At 35.0% G+C, this 17,882-nt stretch overlaps 1 protein-coding gene across 2 annotated transcripts in view; it reads right to left on the bottom strand.

The window, feature by feature from the left end:
* LOC140050242 (sushi, von Willebrand factor type A, EGF and pentraxin domain-containing protein 1-like) overlaps positions 1 to 16,694 on the bottom strand; it is a 45,208-nt gene extending 28,514 nt beyond the window's left edge. For both annotated transcript variants that reach the window (XM_072095351.1, XM_072095352.1), the window contains exons 1-11: positions 16,222 to 16,694; positions 15,147 to 15,358; positions 14,590 to 14,772; positions 13,926 to 14,081; positions 7,161 to 7,346; positions 6,800 to 6,994; positions 5,921 to 6,115; positions 5,541 to 5,789; positions 4,974 to 5,216; positions 2,117 to 2,347; positions 1,382 to 1,680 (exon numbers count right to left, since the gene is read on the bottom strand). In XM_072095351.1, the coding sequence (XP_071951452.1) occupies positions 1,382 to 1,680; positions 2,117 to 2,347; positions 4,974 to 5,216; positions 5,541 to 5,789; positions 5,921 to 6,115; positions 6,800 to 6,994; positions 7,161 to 7,346; positions 13,926 to 14,081; positions 14,590 to 14,772; positions 15,147 to 15,358; positions 16,222 to 16,682 (2,610 nt within the window). In that variant the 5' untranslated portion in view covers positions 16,683 to 16,694. The remainder of the gene's footprint in view (positions 1 to 1,381; positions 1,681 to 2,116; positions 2,348 to 4,973; positions 5,217 to 5,540; positions 5,790 to 5,920; positions 6,116 to 6,799; positions 6,995 to 7,160; positions 7,347 to 13,925; positions 14,082 to 14,589; positions 14,773 to 15,146; positions 15,359 to 16,221) is intronic.
* Between the last annotated feature and the right edge of the window lie 1,188 nt (positions 16,695 to 17,882).

A 17,882-nucleotide genomic window follows, 5' to 3' on the forward strand; every position in this document is an offset into this window, starting at 1 on the left:
CTAGGCCAGATAATAACATAAAGGTTTTACCATTCCCCGTCGGGGAGGAAAACATTTATATAGTATTACAACGCCAGTATTGACATGCATGTATTTAGCGCGGTAACTAATGTACACCCCTGTTACGGACTGGACCATTAATCGCTCCACGAAACCACGTTGGAGCGATTCTCCTCCGCACACAGCCAGAGCGAGAGAGAAGCGAGGTCGAATAAATACAAGTTTTTACCATTTCCCGTCCAGGGGAAATCAGTTCTCTTATAATTACAGCCCCGATACCGTGCGCATATGTTTACGTTGATATTATTTAATTGCACACCTCATTTTGGACTGTACCATTTTCGGAACCTTGTTTTGTTTTCATTATAAACATGGGCTGATGTCAGACAAATATCTGCTTTAAACGTCAATTTAGCAACTTATTAAGTCGTTTCATAAGCAGAGAATGTATAAAGCAAGTATACAATGCAGACATGTTAGATAGAAATATACTAAAAGACATGTAATAAACGTGTTAGAAGAACGTAATAATTGTACTTTCTACACCGAGCGGCGGAAAACCCATTCACAGTCACAGTTATTTGAGCGAATACTGTACTTGGCCTAAAACACTAGCGCTGTATTTTAATTTAAATATTTGGCTTACGGTTACGAAAATACAGGGAAACATCATTTTATAATTTTACTATTATTAGGCTATTTATTGACCTATTAAAGATCGCTAAATATGTTTTTTTTTGTGGGGGGCTTAGGTACAGTAGCTCTCTATTCTAGCCTCCCTGTTGTACACTTCTCACTGTACGCCTCACATTATATAAAATAATACGACGTGAACTCTAAACAAAACCCCGATGAAAAACAATTTACATGAATTCTATAAACCTTCTTATTTATTGTTTGCCTAAACAATAGAGAAAAAATAAACTTTGTTACATACAGTAACGGGCGGGTTCAGATTACCTAAATATGATGGTAGAGGCCTAAACAATAGAAACAAAACAAACTGATACCCACGTGTGTGTTGTCACGGGCGTCGTACCGGGAGTTCCATATTTTACCAGTAAAAAGCTACAAAGTGATGACGTCATGGTCCACACGGCAAATACAGGCACGCGGCAATTACACATATTTTACACGCGCGACAAACGCGGGTTATGGTACATGATTTGTAGTCAGTACTGTAAATAGTATTAAACGTTTTAAACCAATTCACCACTAAAGTGTATGATGGGCTACCCTTAAAGTGAAATCTTAAATTGACTTAAGTGAAAAAAAATAATGCATCCCGGCAAAGTTATAGCTACAATTACCTTTATACCGTATGTAAACATCAACAACAAACTAAATTACGATAAAAAAAAAACAACATTTCAAGTTTTACCTGGGCTGCACTGCCACTGACCGTTGCCGTGGCATTGACGGTAATCACGTACTGGACAACTTGACGCCTTCTTCGTTTTGATGACCCGACAGCGCCAGCACTGTCAGCTCCACAGTACACATTCACGTTTTCCACTTTACACGTGTCGGGATCGTTACAGAGACCAGGAAAGATTGCATTCAAATCTTGAAACTGACTGATCAAGTTATTTTGGATTTCTAGTTTTCCTTCTGGTGATGCGCAATGGTCAGCATAGTACTGGACACTCAGATCAACATTAGCATTTGATGGAACCATTACTATTTAAAAAATTAATAAAAGTAAATTAGCCTGCTTGAAAAAATGAGAAATATTCATTGTAGAGTGGGGTTTTTTTTTTTTACTTTTCCTGTGATTTGACAAAAATAATATAAAAATAATAATTTAAAATACAGAAATACATTAGGTCTATTTAGAAGCATTCAATTTACCACTGCTTAGGATCTAGTTAATGTAAATTAATTGTGTGCATATGAGGGTATTTGGCTATGTGGGGATTCTAGGCCACATCATAACTGACGACGCAATATACGTCGCAAAGCAAAAGCTCCTTATTTTAATGGTAGTAATCTTTTATATATTATATTTATATAATATTTTTTTTTAATTTATAATATATTTCATACATAATTTAACTTTACAAACATTATTAAGAATAAATTAAATAAAAAATAAAATTAAATAAATTAAACCTACCAGAACAATCTGGCCATGGAATTACAAACTCCATTGTGGAATCTCTTGTAAATGATGGAAACAAAACCCATGCTGGCGTAGCACCAGTGGTAGAGCAGTAGTACAATTCCTCTGGCGTGCGTGAAAAGTCAAAATCCTTCTGACAGGAAGCGGTGCAGAATTGACCTCCAAGCCAAGTCTCACAAGCGAGAGCTCCATTCAGAGGAGAGGGATGGAATGGGCATGAATATTCTACAAAAAATGGTCATTTAATAACTATTAACAGTTCATAAATATAATTACTGTAATTTTTTTAATTATACTTTTAATGAAATATATTTGTACTATTTTTCATATTTTTATATTGGAAAAAATAAATTAAAATTTTGAATCTGTAACAGTATGAATAGACGAATACGAATAGAACTTTATTGCAATCAAACGAAAGATTGAAGTTTAACAAAAGCGTTTCACTCAGAAAAATAAAATGCAATATAAAAATATAAAAGACATTTAGAAAGGTAGAACATACAATCAAAATATTAAAACCAAATTACAATTAAATATCACTTATTATAAAAACAATAAATATATATTCAAAATGTTAAAAACAAGTTTAACTGAAAACATCAGAATATTGATATAGGCCAGCATTATAAAAATGTAAAAGTTTAAAAAATTTTTAAAAATTTAAAAAATGTTAAAAACTTCACAAATTTTCAAAAATATTTACACACAATGGTACGGAAGGTCGCGAAAACATAACACTAAATGTTTACCATTTTTGGAATAGTCCGTGATTAATAATGAAACGTTTTTGAACGGTTAGTTTTAACTCTGGGATACAGAACTCACGGAGTCTCTCTAAGATTATAAGCAGTAGAAGGAGCCTCCGGTAACAAATGATTCAATCTGTGACTGGGGTCTTTGATTTTAACGAAAAAATCCTTGCATAGTCGAACACGGCGGTCTTCTAAGGTAGAAAAACCAAGGAAGCTGCGGGCATCGGAATAAGTAGCATGCAGAAAAATACATTTAAAGGCCCTTCTCTGAATTTGTTCAAGTTGTTGACTCTGTTGCTTCGTAATATTTGATCCTCAAACTGGGGCCGCATATTCTAATATTGGTCTAATGATACTAGTATAAAATTGGACAAGTGCGGGGGCATCCAGGCCTGCCCTCCGCACCTGTTTGAGAAAGTACATTCTAGAATTACATTTACTAATCATTTTGTCAATATGAGGTTGCCATGACAAATTATGAGAAATAATTACACCAAGGAGTTTAAATTCGTCAACACGTTCCAGATTACAATCTCCAACATGAAGTGGCTCAAAAGCAGTCTTTGACCATTTACAACTAATTCTCATCTCTTTCGTTTTCTTAATATTAAGGGACATATTGTTATCCTTAGCCCACTGGACAGTTTCGTCAAGAGTGGTTTGGAGTACAGTTGCCCCATCTTTGCCGACGCGTTCATGGATGGAGGTGTCGTCCATGTATTTCATGCACGGCACCCCATCCAGAAGATCGTCGACAAAGATGATAAACAACATGGGCCCCAACCAGGATCCCTGTGGGATACCGCCCTTAACGACTGTCCAAGGGGACAATTCATCGCCTAGTTTAACACGTTGTTTTCTATCACATAGAAAAGCATAGATCCAAGAGATTAGATGGTCTTTGACCCCTAAATTATAGAATGTGATGTGATGTGATGTGATGTGTCCATATATGGACATGATGTCATATCACTACCATATTTGGGCACACAAACTACTTTGATAGTGTAGACAGAGCTTTAAGCTTTATCTACACTATCAAACTTTATGTGACAAAAAATGTGTGGACATGATGATGTCATATCTCTACCATATTTGGGCACATCACACTAGTTTGATAGTGTAGACAGACGCCCATATTCTTAAACCGGACTTTAGTTGTAGTTCGAAGTTCGACTTGAAAAAGTTGTAGTTCGAACTATTACTTCAAATTCGATTAAAAAACAAAGTAGTCAAAGTTTGCAGTTCGACTTAATGAAGTCGAGCTTTTAGTCGAGTTGCACACGTCTGGGTAACAAAGGCTATAAATTGGCCAATGACAAGAGAGTATTTGAGGAGCAGACAAAATTTTGCGCATTGATATCACTTTCCATTTTCTTACAACACTTTTTACGCATCAGGACTATATACATGAAAAGCAATTTTAATCGTTAATTATTAGAACAAGATCAGTATTAATTTAACAATGAGGTACTTTTGATTAACAACAAACAAAATATTCAAAATATATTCAGGAACCATGGCGGTACGGTAACTTTTATATTTTCTAGGCCCCCAAACAAAGTATGATCGCGACGAACCACGCACTTCATAGCGTGACAAGAAAGCGCTAGGCCCCCTAAACATTCCATCGCGTGGTGAATTTCCGCATCTGCCATTGTCGCTATGGCGTGACGTAGTTCAAGTTGGACTTGCGCGAAGAAAATAATGTAATTTGTATACGGTTGTAAATAAAGATTATTTTCATTATTATAACTTATACCAATGTATACTTAATTTTAAACTAATATAAAAATAGATATTTCATTCTTCAATATCTGGCCAATATAACAACTCAATGACTGTTACATTTTTTCATAAACATCGTTTAAAAACCATTTAGTCAACCATTTAGCCTGCCCCCTCTAGGACTAAAAAAATCGATCAAAATTCGTCTTGATTTAGTCGAGGTTGGCCTGAATTAGTCGGCGATTTAGTTGAAGTTCGGTTTATGAATTAAAATGACGTCATTTTTAAAGTTTTAGCTCCAATTACGACTAAAGTCTGGTTTAAGAATACGGGCGAGAGTTTTACAGTAGTTAAAAATGTTTACTTACGTCTAACTTGTACAAAGAAAGTACAGACTTCTAAGTTGCCAGCCTCATCTCTGCCCTCAATGCGTATTTCTTGTTTCTCTCCCCAGTAGAACTCGCTACCTGACTGCCTAAGGTGAGTGAGTATAACATCTTTGTTGGAATTATCAATAAACACTGGGTCTTCCCAGAATACATTTGTTTTAATTTCATTACTGCTTTCGGTTATATCTTCGGGACAGGATACTAAGGTTGGTTTTTCCACATCTGGACAAAAAAAGACAATAGAAATAGAATGAAGTATTTTATGACTGTGAAACTGCAAAATTGATATAATGGCACTTACAACATACATTACAATACAGATCCCCGATAGGATTTTTTACCTATATGTATATTATATGATTTTATATTTCTGTCTATACCAAACCCTTTCTATTTCCTTAAATAATAAAACTGAATTATTTACATGGCTGCAGTTTATCAATTGTAAAAAACACATTAATTTAAAACCAAGCTTGCCACAAAAGAAATGCCAATTCTTCGGTCTTCGTACTAAATTCTTAAATTGTAAAAGGGTTAAATACTAACCTTTGACCGTTACTATAAAAGTACAAGGCTGCGACTCCAAGTTGTTGCCGTCCGTTGCGGTGTATCGAACGGTCGTTTCACCGATTTCAAACGCATCCCCGGGATTGTGACTTGTGGTGATGACAGGTTGAAGACCGGAGTTATCAGTTGCTAATGGGGGTACCCACATTACCACTGCTGAGCTTAAGCCAGGGTCATTGCCCTGATCTATTTTGTCTGGACAGTTTGTCAGCTCTGGAGCAGTGGCATCTATTGAGAAAGAGAGAAACAAATCTTTGTTTTATCTTGGAGAGTTGAATGAGTGAAGAAAACAGTTGTCTAAGGTTAAGGACCATATTGATGGCAATGTTGTTATTTCTTTTAATGATCACTTAACTTACCTTCACATTGTGGTGGCTGATCCTGTCCAGACCACGATTCATCAGCCCGACAGATAGTATTGTCAATGCCATTCAGGGTATATCCTGCTCGGCATCGATAGGTGCAAATAAACTGGTATTTCTGTGGTGAACTCTGACATTCTGCAGGACTTACTTCCACATTAGCAATTACAGGAAGAGGTTGGCATTCCCTTGCTGTAAAGATAAAATTGATAATAATAATATTTTTTTTTTCTATTTTTCTCCTTTACCATGCCACCTAGATTGTTTTAGATCTAATTTAGTAGGACAGGAGGCGCCGGAGTCCGGGATGACAGAGACTGGTGCTGACCGGGGTACAATTAGACCGATCTCTGGTTAGCGATGAAGGCGCATCCCTTTACTTCGGTTTGGCTTTTTTTTTGTAATGGTTGGAATTCCCTTTTTTCGTATTAGTTTATGTACAGCACTTAGAGGTTTCACAACATAGGCGCTTTATAAATCAAGGATATTATTATTATTATTATGTACAGTTTTCAAAAAGGATTTGAGACTACATAAAAAGATCTTGAAATGTGCGATAATGGGAAAGAGTTAAGTTGTGATGTTAAGCTGTTGATTTTATGTACACGAAGAGAACATCTGCATAAAAAATAAGGGATAATTGATTTGTTGATTATGGGAAGTGTTTAATAATAATAGTCGGTGCTTTTGCATGAAGTAACCGTCCATGACTATGATCATATAATTGCTAATAGATACTGGCACACAGCAAAAATAAATTGTGTTTATTATTATTGTTCTTATTACTGGTTTAACATTAGGCTGTACAGTCATACATGATATAACATTGTATGTTGTATATTCTCAAATGCTTGAAAATCTTGGAAGGCAACGCACCTACACACTGTGGTTCAACCCCTGACCATGTTCCAGTGTTATCTTGTGTTTGAGTACACGTTCGTGTACTATCGCCCTCATTTAGTTCATATCCTTCGCTGCAGACCGTTTGACAGGTTGTGCCAATCTCAAGATCTGTTGATGAGCAGTCACGCACTCCATTTGCAGGAATGGGTAGGGCGTCACATGTTATTTCTGTCAAAAACAGGGTGTTAAAGAAAATGTTTTAAATAGTTTCAAAGAGTAAATGAGGAAATATTCTACAAAGAAGTTGGAACCATTTCCAGTTTATAAAGATCATTGCATGAAATCTTGTTTGCGGTCGTAATTTCGACAATTTGTAAAACTCAATTTAACTCACTGGTACATTGCAAGGGGTTGGCGGACCAAAGGCCGTCTATGAGGCATGTAACTTCTGTAGCTGTTCCAGTAGTTTGTCTATATCCTTCTTGACAAAGAAATGAGCATTTTGTATCAAGAACGTTATCGCAGTCTGGTGGGAAAAGATCTACTCCTGTGCGGCTCACAAGTTTTTCACATCTGATTGCTGGAGAGAGAAAAAATAATATATTTATTGGTTATCCGCACTTGGCGGATAACCCCTTGTTATTGTCAGGATCTTTTTTTTTTTTTTTTTTTTTTTTGGTTATCCGCAACTTTAAGTTGCGGATAACCCTTGTGATTGTAAATATCTTTTTTTTCATCTTCTTTGTTATTAGTTATCCGCTTAGTAGCGGATAACTCCTTGTAATCGTCCTGTTTCATCATCTTTTTTTTTTTTGGTTATCCGCAACTTTAAGTTGCGGATAACCCTTGTGATTGTAAATATCTTTTTTTTCATCTTCTTCTTTGTTATTCTTCTTTCTTTCCCGGATTTTTGTGCGTCGCATATCTCTCATCCTTGTCAACATAAGATTGTATAACTTTGTCAAAAGATGGACCTGTAGCTGTAGATGTGCAAGAAACTTCGTTATATGACGTTAGAGTTGCGCAGCGTAAGTTACGCGTGATTTTATGAATTTCAATGATTGGTCATAGATTATAAACCAAAAGTAATTTTATATTGAAACTTGGTGAAAATTTAAGTTAAATTAAGGGCAAACTTTCTATGGATTAAAAATGACATGTTTCACAAGAAGTTACGCGCGCACGCGCATTTAAAAATTAAAAATGCGCAAAATTAATTTCTAATCAACTTTCTATGCTGATCATGACATTTTGACCATGTCAAAAATTCCCACGCGCGCGAAAAAAATTACGCGTAAAGTGCGCACGGAGCATGAAAATCATGTGTTTTTCTCTTGAATTATAATTTTACAGTCTTTCCTAGTTATTTTAAAAAAGATTGACATCATTTCAAATTAAAATGACGTCATACGAACACGTTGATTTACACCATTTGCGTGCGTTTTAGTTGCAAAAGTGACAACATATTGTCAAAATTGAGCCTATTTTTAATCTATTATAGCTCCTCAGGATCATCCACGACCCCCAATTTTTTTAATTTAATATGTAAGCAGATATGTTGTAGATATGAATTCATGCCGAACCTTTACCACTCGAATGTTATGACGTCATCGTATGGCCACACGAATGTAAAATATAGGATTTTTTACTCTTTCGTTATTGCTCATCACATTCAACAAACCGCATCTCGCTTATACGTATTCCATTTCCCCCGAAATGGTAATATTGTCTACGTCAATCAACTATCTTTCGCATGAATTAAAAATATTTTAATTTTTATGACGTCATCATGCCTAAAAACGTAAATAACTTGGGTCACTTATTTTTATCTTTACAGTAAATATCAATCTGTTATAGCTCGTCAGATTAAAAAGTGATAATCATGATTAAAACGTTTTCTGGAAGCTATTGGATTGTAGATATGAATTGATGTGAATATTTTGCCAATCAGATGTTGTGACGTCATCATATGGCCAGTTGAATTAAAAAAGTCATATTTTCATCTCTTGCGTCAAAGTTCATTGCGTTTAAACGAGAGCGCATCTCACTTTTACGTTCCCAAATTTCTTCAAATTTTTTTTAATGTAATTATTTAGATAATTATCTTCGAAAGTGGTTATCTTTATATGTCAATTTGATGATGTCATCGTGTTAATAATTGGATTTAAAAGATGGGTCTCGTAATTCCGTCTATGCTACACTGTATATAACATATATACAGTTTATTCTGTAAAATACTGTAATATGGTGTATGTTACATAATAGGTACAATTCAGCACTGTAAACATTTTTATTTCATGTCAAAGGATGGCATAATAATTGTCGAGGTTCATATAGTTTAAAGTACGTGCATGTTGCGTATGCGCGGATAACCCGAACTCGTCAAAGTGACGAGTTCAAATCTAGTTTTTTTCTGTATTATACTTCTTTCCTTCTGTCATTTTTGTGCGTCGCGTTTCTCTAAAACGTGTAAACAGAACATATCGTAACTTTGTCAACATATCGACATTTACGTGAACTTGTGCACCTCCTATTTTTGAATGACGTCAGAGTTGCGCAACGTGACTTACGCGCGATTTTATGAATTTCAATGATTGATCATAGACTAAAAACGAAACATAATTTTGTTTTGACACTTTGTGAAAATTTAAGTCACATCAAGCGCAAACTTCCTATGGATTAAAAATAGCATGTTTCACAAAAAGTTACGCACGCACGCGCGTTTAAAATTTTAGAGTGCGAAAAATCAACTTCTAATCAACTTTCTATGCGTTTCATGTCATTTTGAGCATGTCAAAAATTCCCACGCGCGCGAAAATTTTTACGCACGCGGTGCACACGTAGCGTTAAAAACATATTTTTTTCGCGTGATTTATGTTTTTTCAGCCTTTTCTAGTAATGTTACCAAATTTTAAACAATTTCGACTTACAATTACGTCATACGAGCACGTCGAATTAGATAATTTGCACGCGTTTTTGGTGAAAAAGTTCAAAAATTCGTCAAAATTATGTCTATTTTTAAACAGTCATAGATTCTAAACTACATGGACAACTTTTTTTTAATTACATATTCTGGAAGTTGATGAGTTGTAGATATCGAATCATGCATTAATATGGCTAACCGGACATTGTGACGTCATCGTATGGCCACGCGAATATAAAATATAGGATTTTTGTCTCTTTTTTCATAGCTCATCACATTTAATAGAGCGCATCTCCACTTATTCGTAGTCGATTTTCACCCCGATTTTAATATATTCTAGGTCAATCAACTATCTTTTGCATGAATTAAAATTTTTTTAATTTTTTTATCGTCATCATGCCTAAAAATTTAAATTACGTTGGTCATTAATTTCATCTTTACAGTAAATTTTAATCTGTTATAGCTCGTAAGAATAAAATGTGATAATCAGGATTAAAATGTTTTCAGGAAGCTATTGTATTGTAGATACAAAATCATGTGAAAATTGTGCCAATCGAATGTTGTGACGTCATCATATGGCCAGTTAAATACAAAAAGTCGTATTTTCATCTTTTGCGTTATATTTCATTACATTTAAAAGAGCGCGCATCAATATTTAACGTATTCAAATTTCTTCTACACGTTAATACGTTGTTGCTGAGATAATTTCATTCTGAAATTTCTACTTTTGCATTTCATTTTGAAACCGTCAAGATGTTAAAAATTACAATAAAATACGGGTCCCGTAATTTCACCTATTTTACACTGTCTGTGATATGTATACAGATTGTACTGTGTATACTATATGACACAAAATAACAGAATTCAGAAATAACAACATATCATATTCTTTAGTTCAGGTCATAATGCCTTAATATTTCTCTGTGTGCAATATTCTAACGTATGACGTGCACGTGGCGTTTGTCGAGCGGATAACTAACTCGTCAAAGTGACGAGTTTCATGTCTAGTTCTTCTTTCTTTCCCGGATTTTTGTGCGTCGCATATCTCTCATCCTTGTCAACATAAGATTGTGTAACTTTGTCAAAAGATTGACCTGTAGCTGTAGATGTGCAAGAAACTTCGTTATATGACGTTAGAGTTGCGCAGCGTAAGTTACGCGCGATTTTATGAATTTCAATGATTGGTCATAGATTATAAACCAAAAGTCGTTTTGTATTAACACTTGGTGAAAATTTAAGTCATATCAAGGGCAAACTTTCTATGCATTAAAAATGACATGTTTCACAAGAAGTTACGCGCGCACGCGCATTTAAAATTTAAAAATGCGCAAAATTAATTTCTAATCAACTTTCTACGCTGATCATGACATTTTTAGCATGTCAAAAATTCCCACGCGCGCGAAAAAAATTACGCGTAAGGTGCGCACGGAGCATGAAAGTCATGTGTTTTTTTCTTGAATTATGATTTTACAGCCTTTCTTAGTCATTTTAAAAAAGATTTACATCATTTCAAATTAAAATGACGTCATACGAACACGTTGATTTAGACAATTTGCGTGCGTTTTAGTTGCAAAAGTGACAAAATATTGTCAAAATTATACCTACTTTGAATCTATTATAGCTCCTCAGGATCAACCGTTACCCCCAATTTTTTAAACTTAATATGTAAGCAGATATGTTGTAGATATGAATTTATGCAGAATCTTTACCCCTCGGATGTTATGACGTCATTGTATGGCCACACGAATGTAAAATATTGGATTTTTGACTGTTTCGCGATTGCTCATTACATTAAATAGAGCGCATATCGCTTATACGTATTCCATTTCCTCAGATATTTTAATACTGTCTAGGTCAATCAACTATCTTTCACATGAGTTAAAAATATTTTAATTTTTATGACGTCATCATGTCTAAAAATGTAAATAAAGTGGGTCACCTATTTTCATCTTTACATTAAATTTCAATCTGTTATAGATCGTCAGAATAAAAAGTGATCATCATGATTAAAACGTTTTCTGGAAGCTATTGGATTGTAGATACAGATTCATGTGAATATTTTGCCAATTAGATGTTGTGACGTCATTATATGGCCAGTTGAATACAAAAAGTCATATTTTCATATTTTGCGTCATAGTTCATCACATTTAAAAGAGCGCGCATCTATATTTTACGGATTTAAATTTCTTAAAATTTGTATTAATGTAATTATTTAGATACTTATCTTCTAAAATTGTTATCTTTAGACGTCGATTTGATGACGTCATCGTGTTAATAATTGTATTTAAAAGATGGGTCTCGTAATATCGTCTATTCTACACTGTATATAACATACAGTGTATTCTGTAAACACTGTAATATGCTGTATGCTACAAAATAGGTACAATTCAGCACTGTAAACAATCTTAATTCATGTCATAGGATGGAATAATAATTGTCGAGGTTCATATAGTTTAAAGTATGTGCATGTTGCGTATGCGCGGATAACCCGAACTCGTCAAAGTGACGAGTTCAAATCTAGTTTTTCTATGTTATTCTTCTTTCTTTCCCCGAATTTTGTTCGCAGCACATCTCTATCTTGTGGCCAACATAAGATTGTATAACTTTGTCATAAGGTTGACCTATAGCTGTAGATGTGCAGCCAAGCTTTTGGACGATTTTGAAGTTGCGCAGCGTAAGTTACGCGCGATTTCATGAATTTCAATGATTGATCATAGAAAAAAAACTAAAAGTTGTTTTGTATTGAAACTTTGTGAAAATTTAAGTGAGATCATGCTCAAACTTTCTATGGATTAAAAATGGCATGTTTCACAAAAAGTTACGCGCGCACGCGCGTTTGAAATTTCAAAATGCGAAAAATCAATTTCTAATCAACTTTCTATGCGTTTTATGTCATTTTGAGCATTTCAAAATTTCCCAAGCGTGCGCAATTTTTTTACGCGCGCGTGCGCACGTAGCGCAAAAACATCTTTTTTTTGCTTGATTTTTGTTTTTTCAGCCTTTTCTAGTAAATTTATGAATTTTCAATCAATTTCGACTTAAAATCACGTCACACGAGCACGTAGAATTGGATAATTTGCGCGTGTTTTTGATGAAAAACTTCAAAAAATCGTCAAAATTAGACCTTTTTTTAAACAGTCATAAATTCTAAACTACGTGGTGAACTTTTTTAAAATTACATATTCTGGAAGTAGATGAGTTGTTTTTCTCGAATCATGCATTGATATGGCTAACCAGACATTGTGACATCATCGTATGGCCACCCGAATATAAAATATAGGATTTTTTTCTCTTTCGTCTTAGCTCGTCAAATTTAATAGAGCGCATCTCCACTTATCCGTATTCCATTTCACTCAATTTTTTTATATTGTCTAGATCAATCAATTATCTTTCGCATAATTCACCATTTTTAAAATTGTGATGACGTCATCATGTTCAAATGCGTCAATAACTTTGGTCACTTATTTTCACCTATTCTGCACTGTATGTAGTACGTATACAGTATATAGTGTATACCGTACACACTTAGACGCGACACAAAATAGAGGGCTCACTAACATTTTTTCAATGGCATAATCGTTTTTCTGCGCGCAATATTCTAACTTAGGTGTCATGCGCGTGGGTTTTGCGATGCGGATAACCTAACTCGTCCGTAGTGACGAGTTCAAATCTAGTTATTATATAATATTCTTTTAAATTAAACAAATTGAACAATGCTAGCCCACATAAAACGAAAGTACACCGCCATACTGAGTAGGGCCCACAGGCTAGAGAGAGGCTCTTAGTCTTAGTCTTAGTCTTCCACCCCGATTACCTCGATAAGCCTGCCTAGCCCTACCTACTACACTAGTAGGGCCTAGCTAGTAGTACTAGAGGAGGCTCAGGGCCGACTATTTTATTACATAATTACTAGAATCTAGAGGAGGCCTACTAGTACTACTAGCCGTAGGCCTAGTCTAAAAACTCGAAGACACTCCTAGGCCTACAGAAATATTTTTTTTATTACTAGGCCTAGGCCTATACATACATACATATTTAAAATACTTTTCAACTTTTCCGCGACACATGTTTCCCTCCTCTCCTCTCTCTAGAGCCAACAAACGCCCTCTACATTATTAGATAAAAAACAACTTTTAAAACTTTCTCTTCTGCATGTGGTGATCATCGACTGGGGTTGGATTGTTTGAAAACCAGTGTTGTTGATCCCCTACTTTTAAGTTACTCTTACAAACTCACCTTCGCATGGTACATCGGCTGATGGATCTCCGATGTAGCCGTCAACACACGCACAGTCAGTTTTACTTGTACTTCCTTCAGATGTGGTGGAATGCATTGGACATAGTGTGCAGTCTTGATTGCTATAGGACCCTTTGTATGTTCCAATAGCACATTCTAATTGAGAAATCAATAAACATGCGAGTCAATAGCAGGCGATTGTAACGTAATATTTATTGCTATACAAAGGAGAGGATAAAAGATCAAACAGCGTCCGATAGGCCTACAACAATCAAGGAAAACGTCTGATATTAACAGAGACTAATGGCCCTTTTATAAGCTCGGTATCCAAATATCGTATAGCGCCACGTAGTATCTTTGCATTTGAACGCAACGCAAGGAGGTAGCTTCTGATTGGTTAAGTTGTGTTGCGCTCTCGTCATTGTTTCGTTGTTCAAGTGGGAAACAATCTTCGGAAGTTTGTTTCAGAAAGGTTTTTCAACATAAAAACAAGATATATTTACGAAATTAATAATTCATACACAGAACAGAAATACAAATTTAAATAAATTTTAAAAAGGACAATTTTTTAAAATTAATAAATACATGAATTTACGCAAGAATTAAAAAGCCTACGATATATTGTATAACGAAACTAAGGTGGTAATAGATTAGGCCTACTTACTTGTACATTGTCCCTTAGTTCCTTCACCTGTATATCCTTCAGCGCATGCGCACTCTATGGAACCACTATTCGTAGCACAAGCGCAAAGTGCGTTGGCATCACAACAGTCCGAACCAGCGCCACATATGGCATTACAAACAGACCCATCGATATTATAGTCCCACGAGTCCGAATCTTGCACATCTTAAAAAGGAAATAGACCAATTAAGTCACAGTAGTCCGAAGATAAACTAAGTATTTAGTACACTACCGTAAGTGGGAAAATATCTTCTTTTTTCAGCTTTTCTACCTTGTTGATATTTTAAAAACAAATTAGGCTACTTACTAAATTTGGTAGTGCTAGTTTAGTTTTATGCGTTGGGCCTACAAATCAGGTTTAAAATTCTCATCAAGTTTAATTCAACCAAAACAAATTAGGGATGACTAGTCTCAGAGATAAAGATAATATTGTTCTTTGCAAGTACTTAGTTACCTTTTTTTTAAACACATCCTAAATCTTGGCATTTCAGAATATTATAAACTTAAGAGAAGTTAATACCAAATTAAGTTTGTCTCACCTCCTTTCAATCTAGAGGAAAGGTCACTGATCTTTCCAAGTTGATCTAATAAGTATACGTTGCCTGATGTAGCTATTCCAGTCAACTCGACTTGGTTGATTCCTTCACCAAGCCCGATGGAAAATATCGTTATTCCTTTGGCCTTCATCTCGTTAGCTTTGGCTACAGGGGAGCCACCATTCGATTGTCCATCAGTTAGAAGCATTACAAGCCTAGAACATGCAATGAAATATAATGATGATAAGGCCTATGTCCAAATCTGTGTCTACACTATCAAACTTTATGTGACAAAAGAATGTGATGTGCCCATATATGGACATGATGATGTCATATCACTACCATATTTGGGCACATCGCACTTTCAATTTTGTCACATAACGTTTGATAGTGTAGACAGAGATTTATTTTAGAAAAAGATTGTGTCTTTAACAATTTTGAAACAAAACAATGGGCCTATATTGGTCGCCGAAAACATAAATATAGACGAATACAAACAATGTATGTACAAAGAGAAAAGTACAAAGATCTTGAATTTTCCAGTAAAGATAAAGTATAAAGTAACGTATTTAACACATTACAGACCCTATGATACTAAGTTGAAGAAAGTTACTGTGAAGAGTGTAAGAGAGAAAAGTTTTGGAGTATCAAGGTATCTTTAAAAAAAAACCATTTCCTTCGGAGGATTAGGAAATTGAACCAAATCAATAAATTCGGTTCTATACACCGTGATCCGGGATTAAACATAATCCCAGATAGAAGCCTATAAGGAAATACATTATTTTGTCAAGGAAGGTCGTGGAAAAAGGTATTATTAAAGATAGGACAATATATGGAGAATTTCATGCCAACTTCCTTGTGTTTTTTTTACAGGATGGATCAACTATTTTATAATTTATCTTGCTTAGAAACTTCTTTTGAGGCTTAGGGAGTAGAGTTGTCGTGAGTTACAACCCTGGCATTAGGTCAGAATTGAACCCCGGACCTTAAGATTAGAAGGAAAGCACGTTAACCACCAAGCTACAGCTCCACTACATACTACTATATTTTTTTCTATAAATACATTTTTCAGACTAACCTTGGAGCATCAGGCCTGCCATTTGCAAGAAGCTCATCCGCTCGAGTAAGAGCTCCTAGAGTGTATGTTCCACCTCCAGTGTAAGGCAGAGCATCTTCAAGCTGTCCAAGAAGCGTACACTTATTTTTATCCGTCGCTTCAGTGATATGATCTATCCTCGTATAAATCTGCGTACCCGACGAGTACGACACGATCGCGACCCGAGCTGTATCCGCTGACACTGTGAATATTGTTGAAATCTGACGAACAAAGTCCACCTCTAAAGGCCATCTAGAAGCCCCAATACTACCAGAACTATCCAAAAGGAATACAATTTCACTTGGCGCGTTCTGAAATTCTTCGAGATTGGCTAGCAGTCTCAGCGCGTTTTCTTCCACTTGATCTTGGCATCGACCAAATGTTAATAAAATTGCAAAACAGACGGCCTGGCAGAGGCGGTATTTAGAGCCTAAATACAGCATGTCTTAGGCTGGTCAACTTTACTGCTTTACTGTACTTCCTACGTAGTCCATTCTGCTTTTATACACTTCCTTAAAAACTTTCCTTGATGTACATTGTTTATTTTATCAATCGTTTCCGATTATCCAGGAAAAGGGGCTTGGTTAGGTACTTTGCAACTCTTTCCCGCACAGCAGACCGCATCCACTCCCTGGATTATAATTAATCCGAATGGACCTTAATTTCATCTGATTGATCGACATTTGTTCTAAATAAGAAAAGGCAGAACTACGAAACACATATTCAAGTCAAAGTTAAAAAGTCTAAAAAAATGTAATGAATAGGACGGTAAGCGATAACAAAAGACAAAGAATGTACGGTAATTGAAAAAAAGTAAAAGATGATTAATGTCTGCAAATCATGGTTTCGCTTGATACCCACTGCATGTCCCGCATAATCATTAGATATTAAAATATCAAAAATAACTATAGTAATGATACAATCAGTAATATTGAGGAGATTTTTTGTTTTGTACATTGTGGGACTTACTTCAGCTGCTCATTGTCTTTTGCTTATACTGAGCATCTTCATGCTCTGAGCATGTGCATTTGCCCGCCGTGTGTCAGATTAGATGCTACTAGTAGATTATAAGCATTAGTTTTTAAACCAGGACACCATGCAAATTTCTGAATTTTATATCAGATTTATTTCCTATTGGTTGTCAAAAACTGCTCTTTAAAGCTCAGATACAGGCATGAATTTTAAATATAATATCTGGTTAATTGTACATAAATCAAATATTTGTAATAGAAATCAAGACGAAAAAGCATGAATTTCCCTTAATATGGTCAAATACAAAATTTGGCAAAAATTTGCCATAAAAACCAGGAAGACTTTTTTTCAGTAGTTAGGTAGTTTAACCTATGTAATAACATGTCTGGTGACTCCCTAGAAGGTGAAAAAAGATGGTGGATATACGGTGGATAATTTTTGCTTTAGCATGAAAATAAAAATCTGAAGTTGAATAAAAATACTAGAAATGTAAAATTCAAGTTATATTACCTATATTTAGTCATTTGATAACATTTTTTACCACACCGTTTATTTTTCATAGCTTTTTAAAATGCCTCTCTATTTACAAAATTTGTGTATAAAAGAATAGAGATTTTACTGTGTAAGTTGAACTATCCCCCCACTGATAAGAAAGTGCTTATTTTCAACAA

Source organism: Antedon mediterranea, chromosome 5, assembly GCF_964355755.1.
Source record: "Antedon mediterranea chromosome 5, ecAntMedi1.1, whole genome shotgun sequence".
Taxonomy (NCBI): Eukaryota; Metazoa; Echinodermata; class Crinoidea; order Comatulida; family Antedonidae; genus Antedon; species Antedon mediterranea.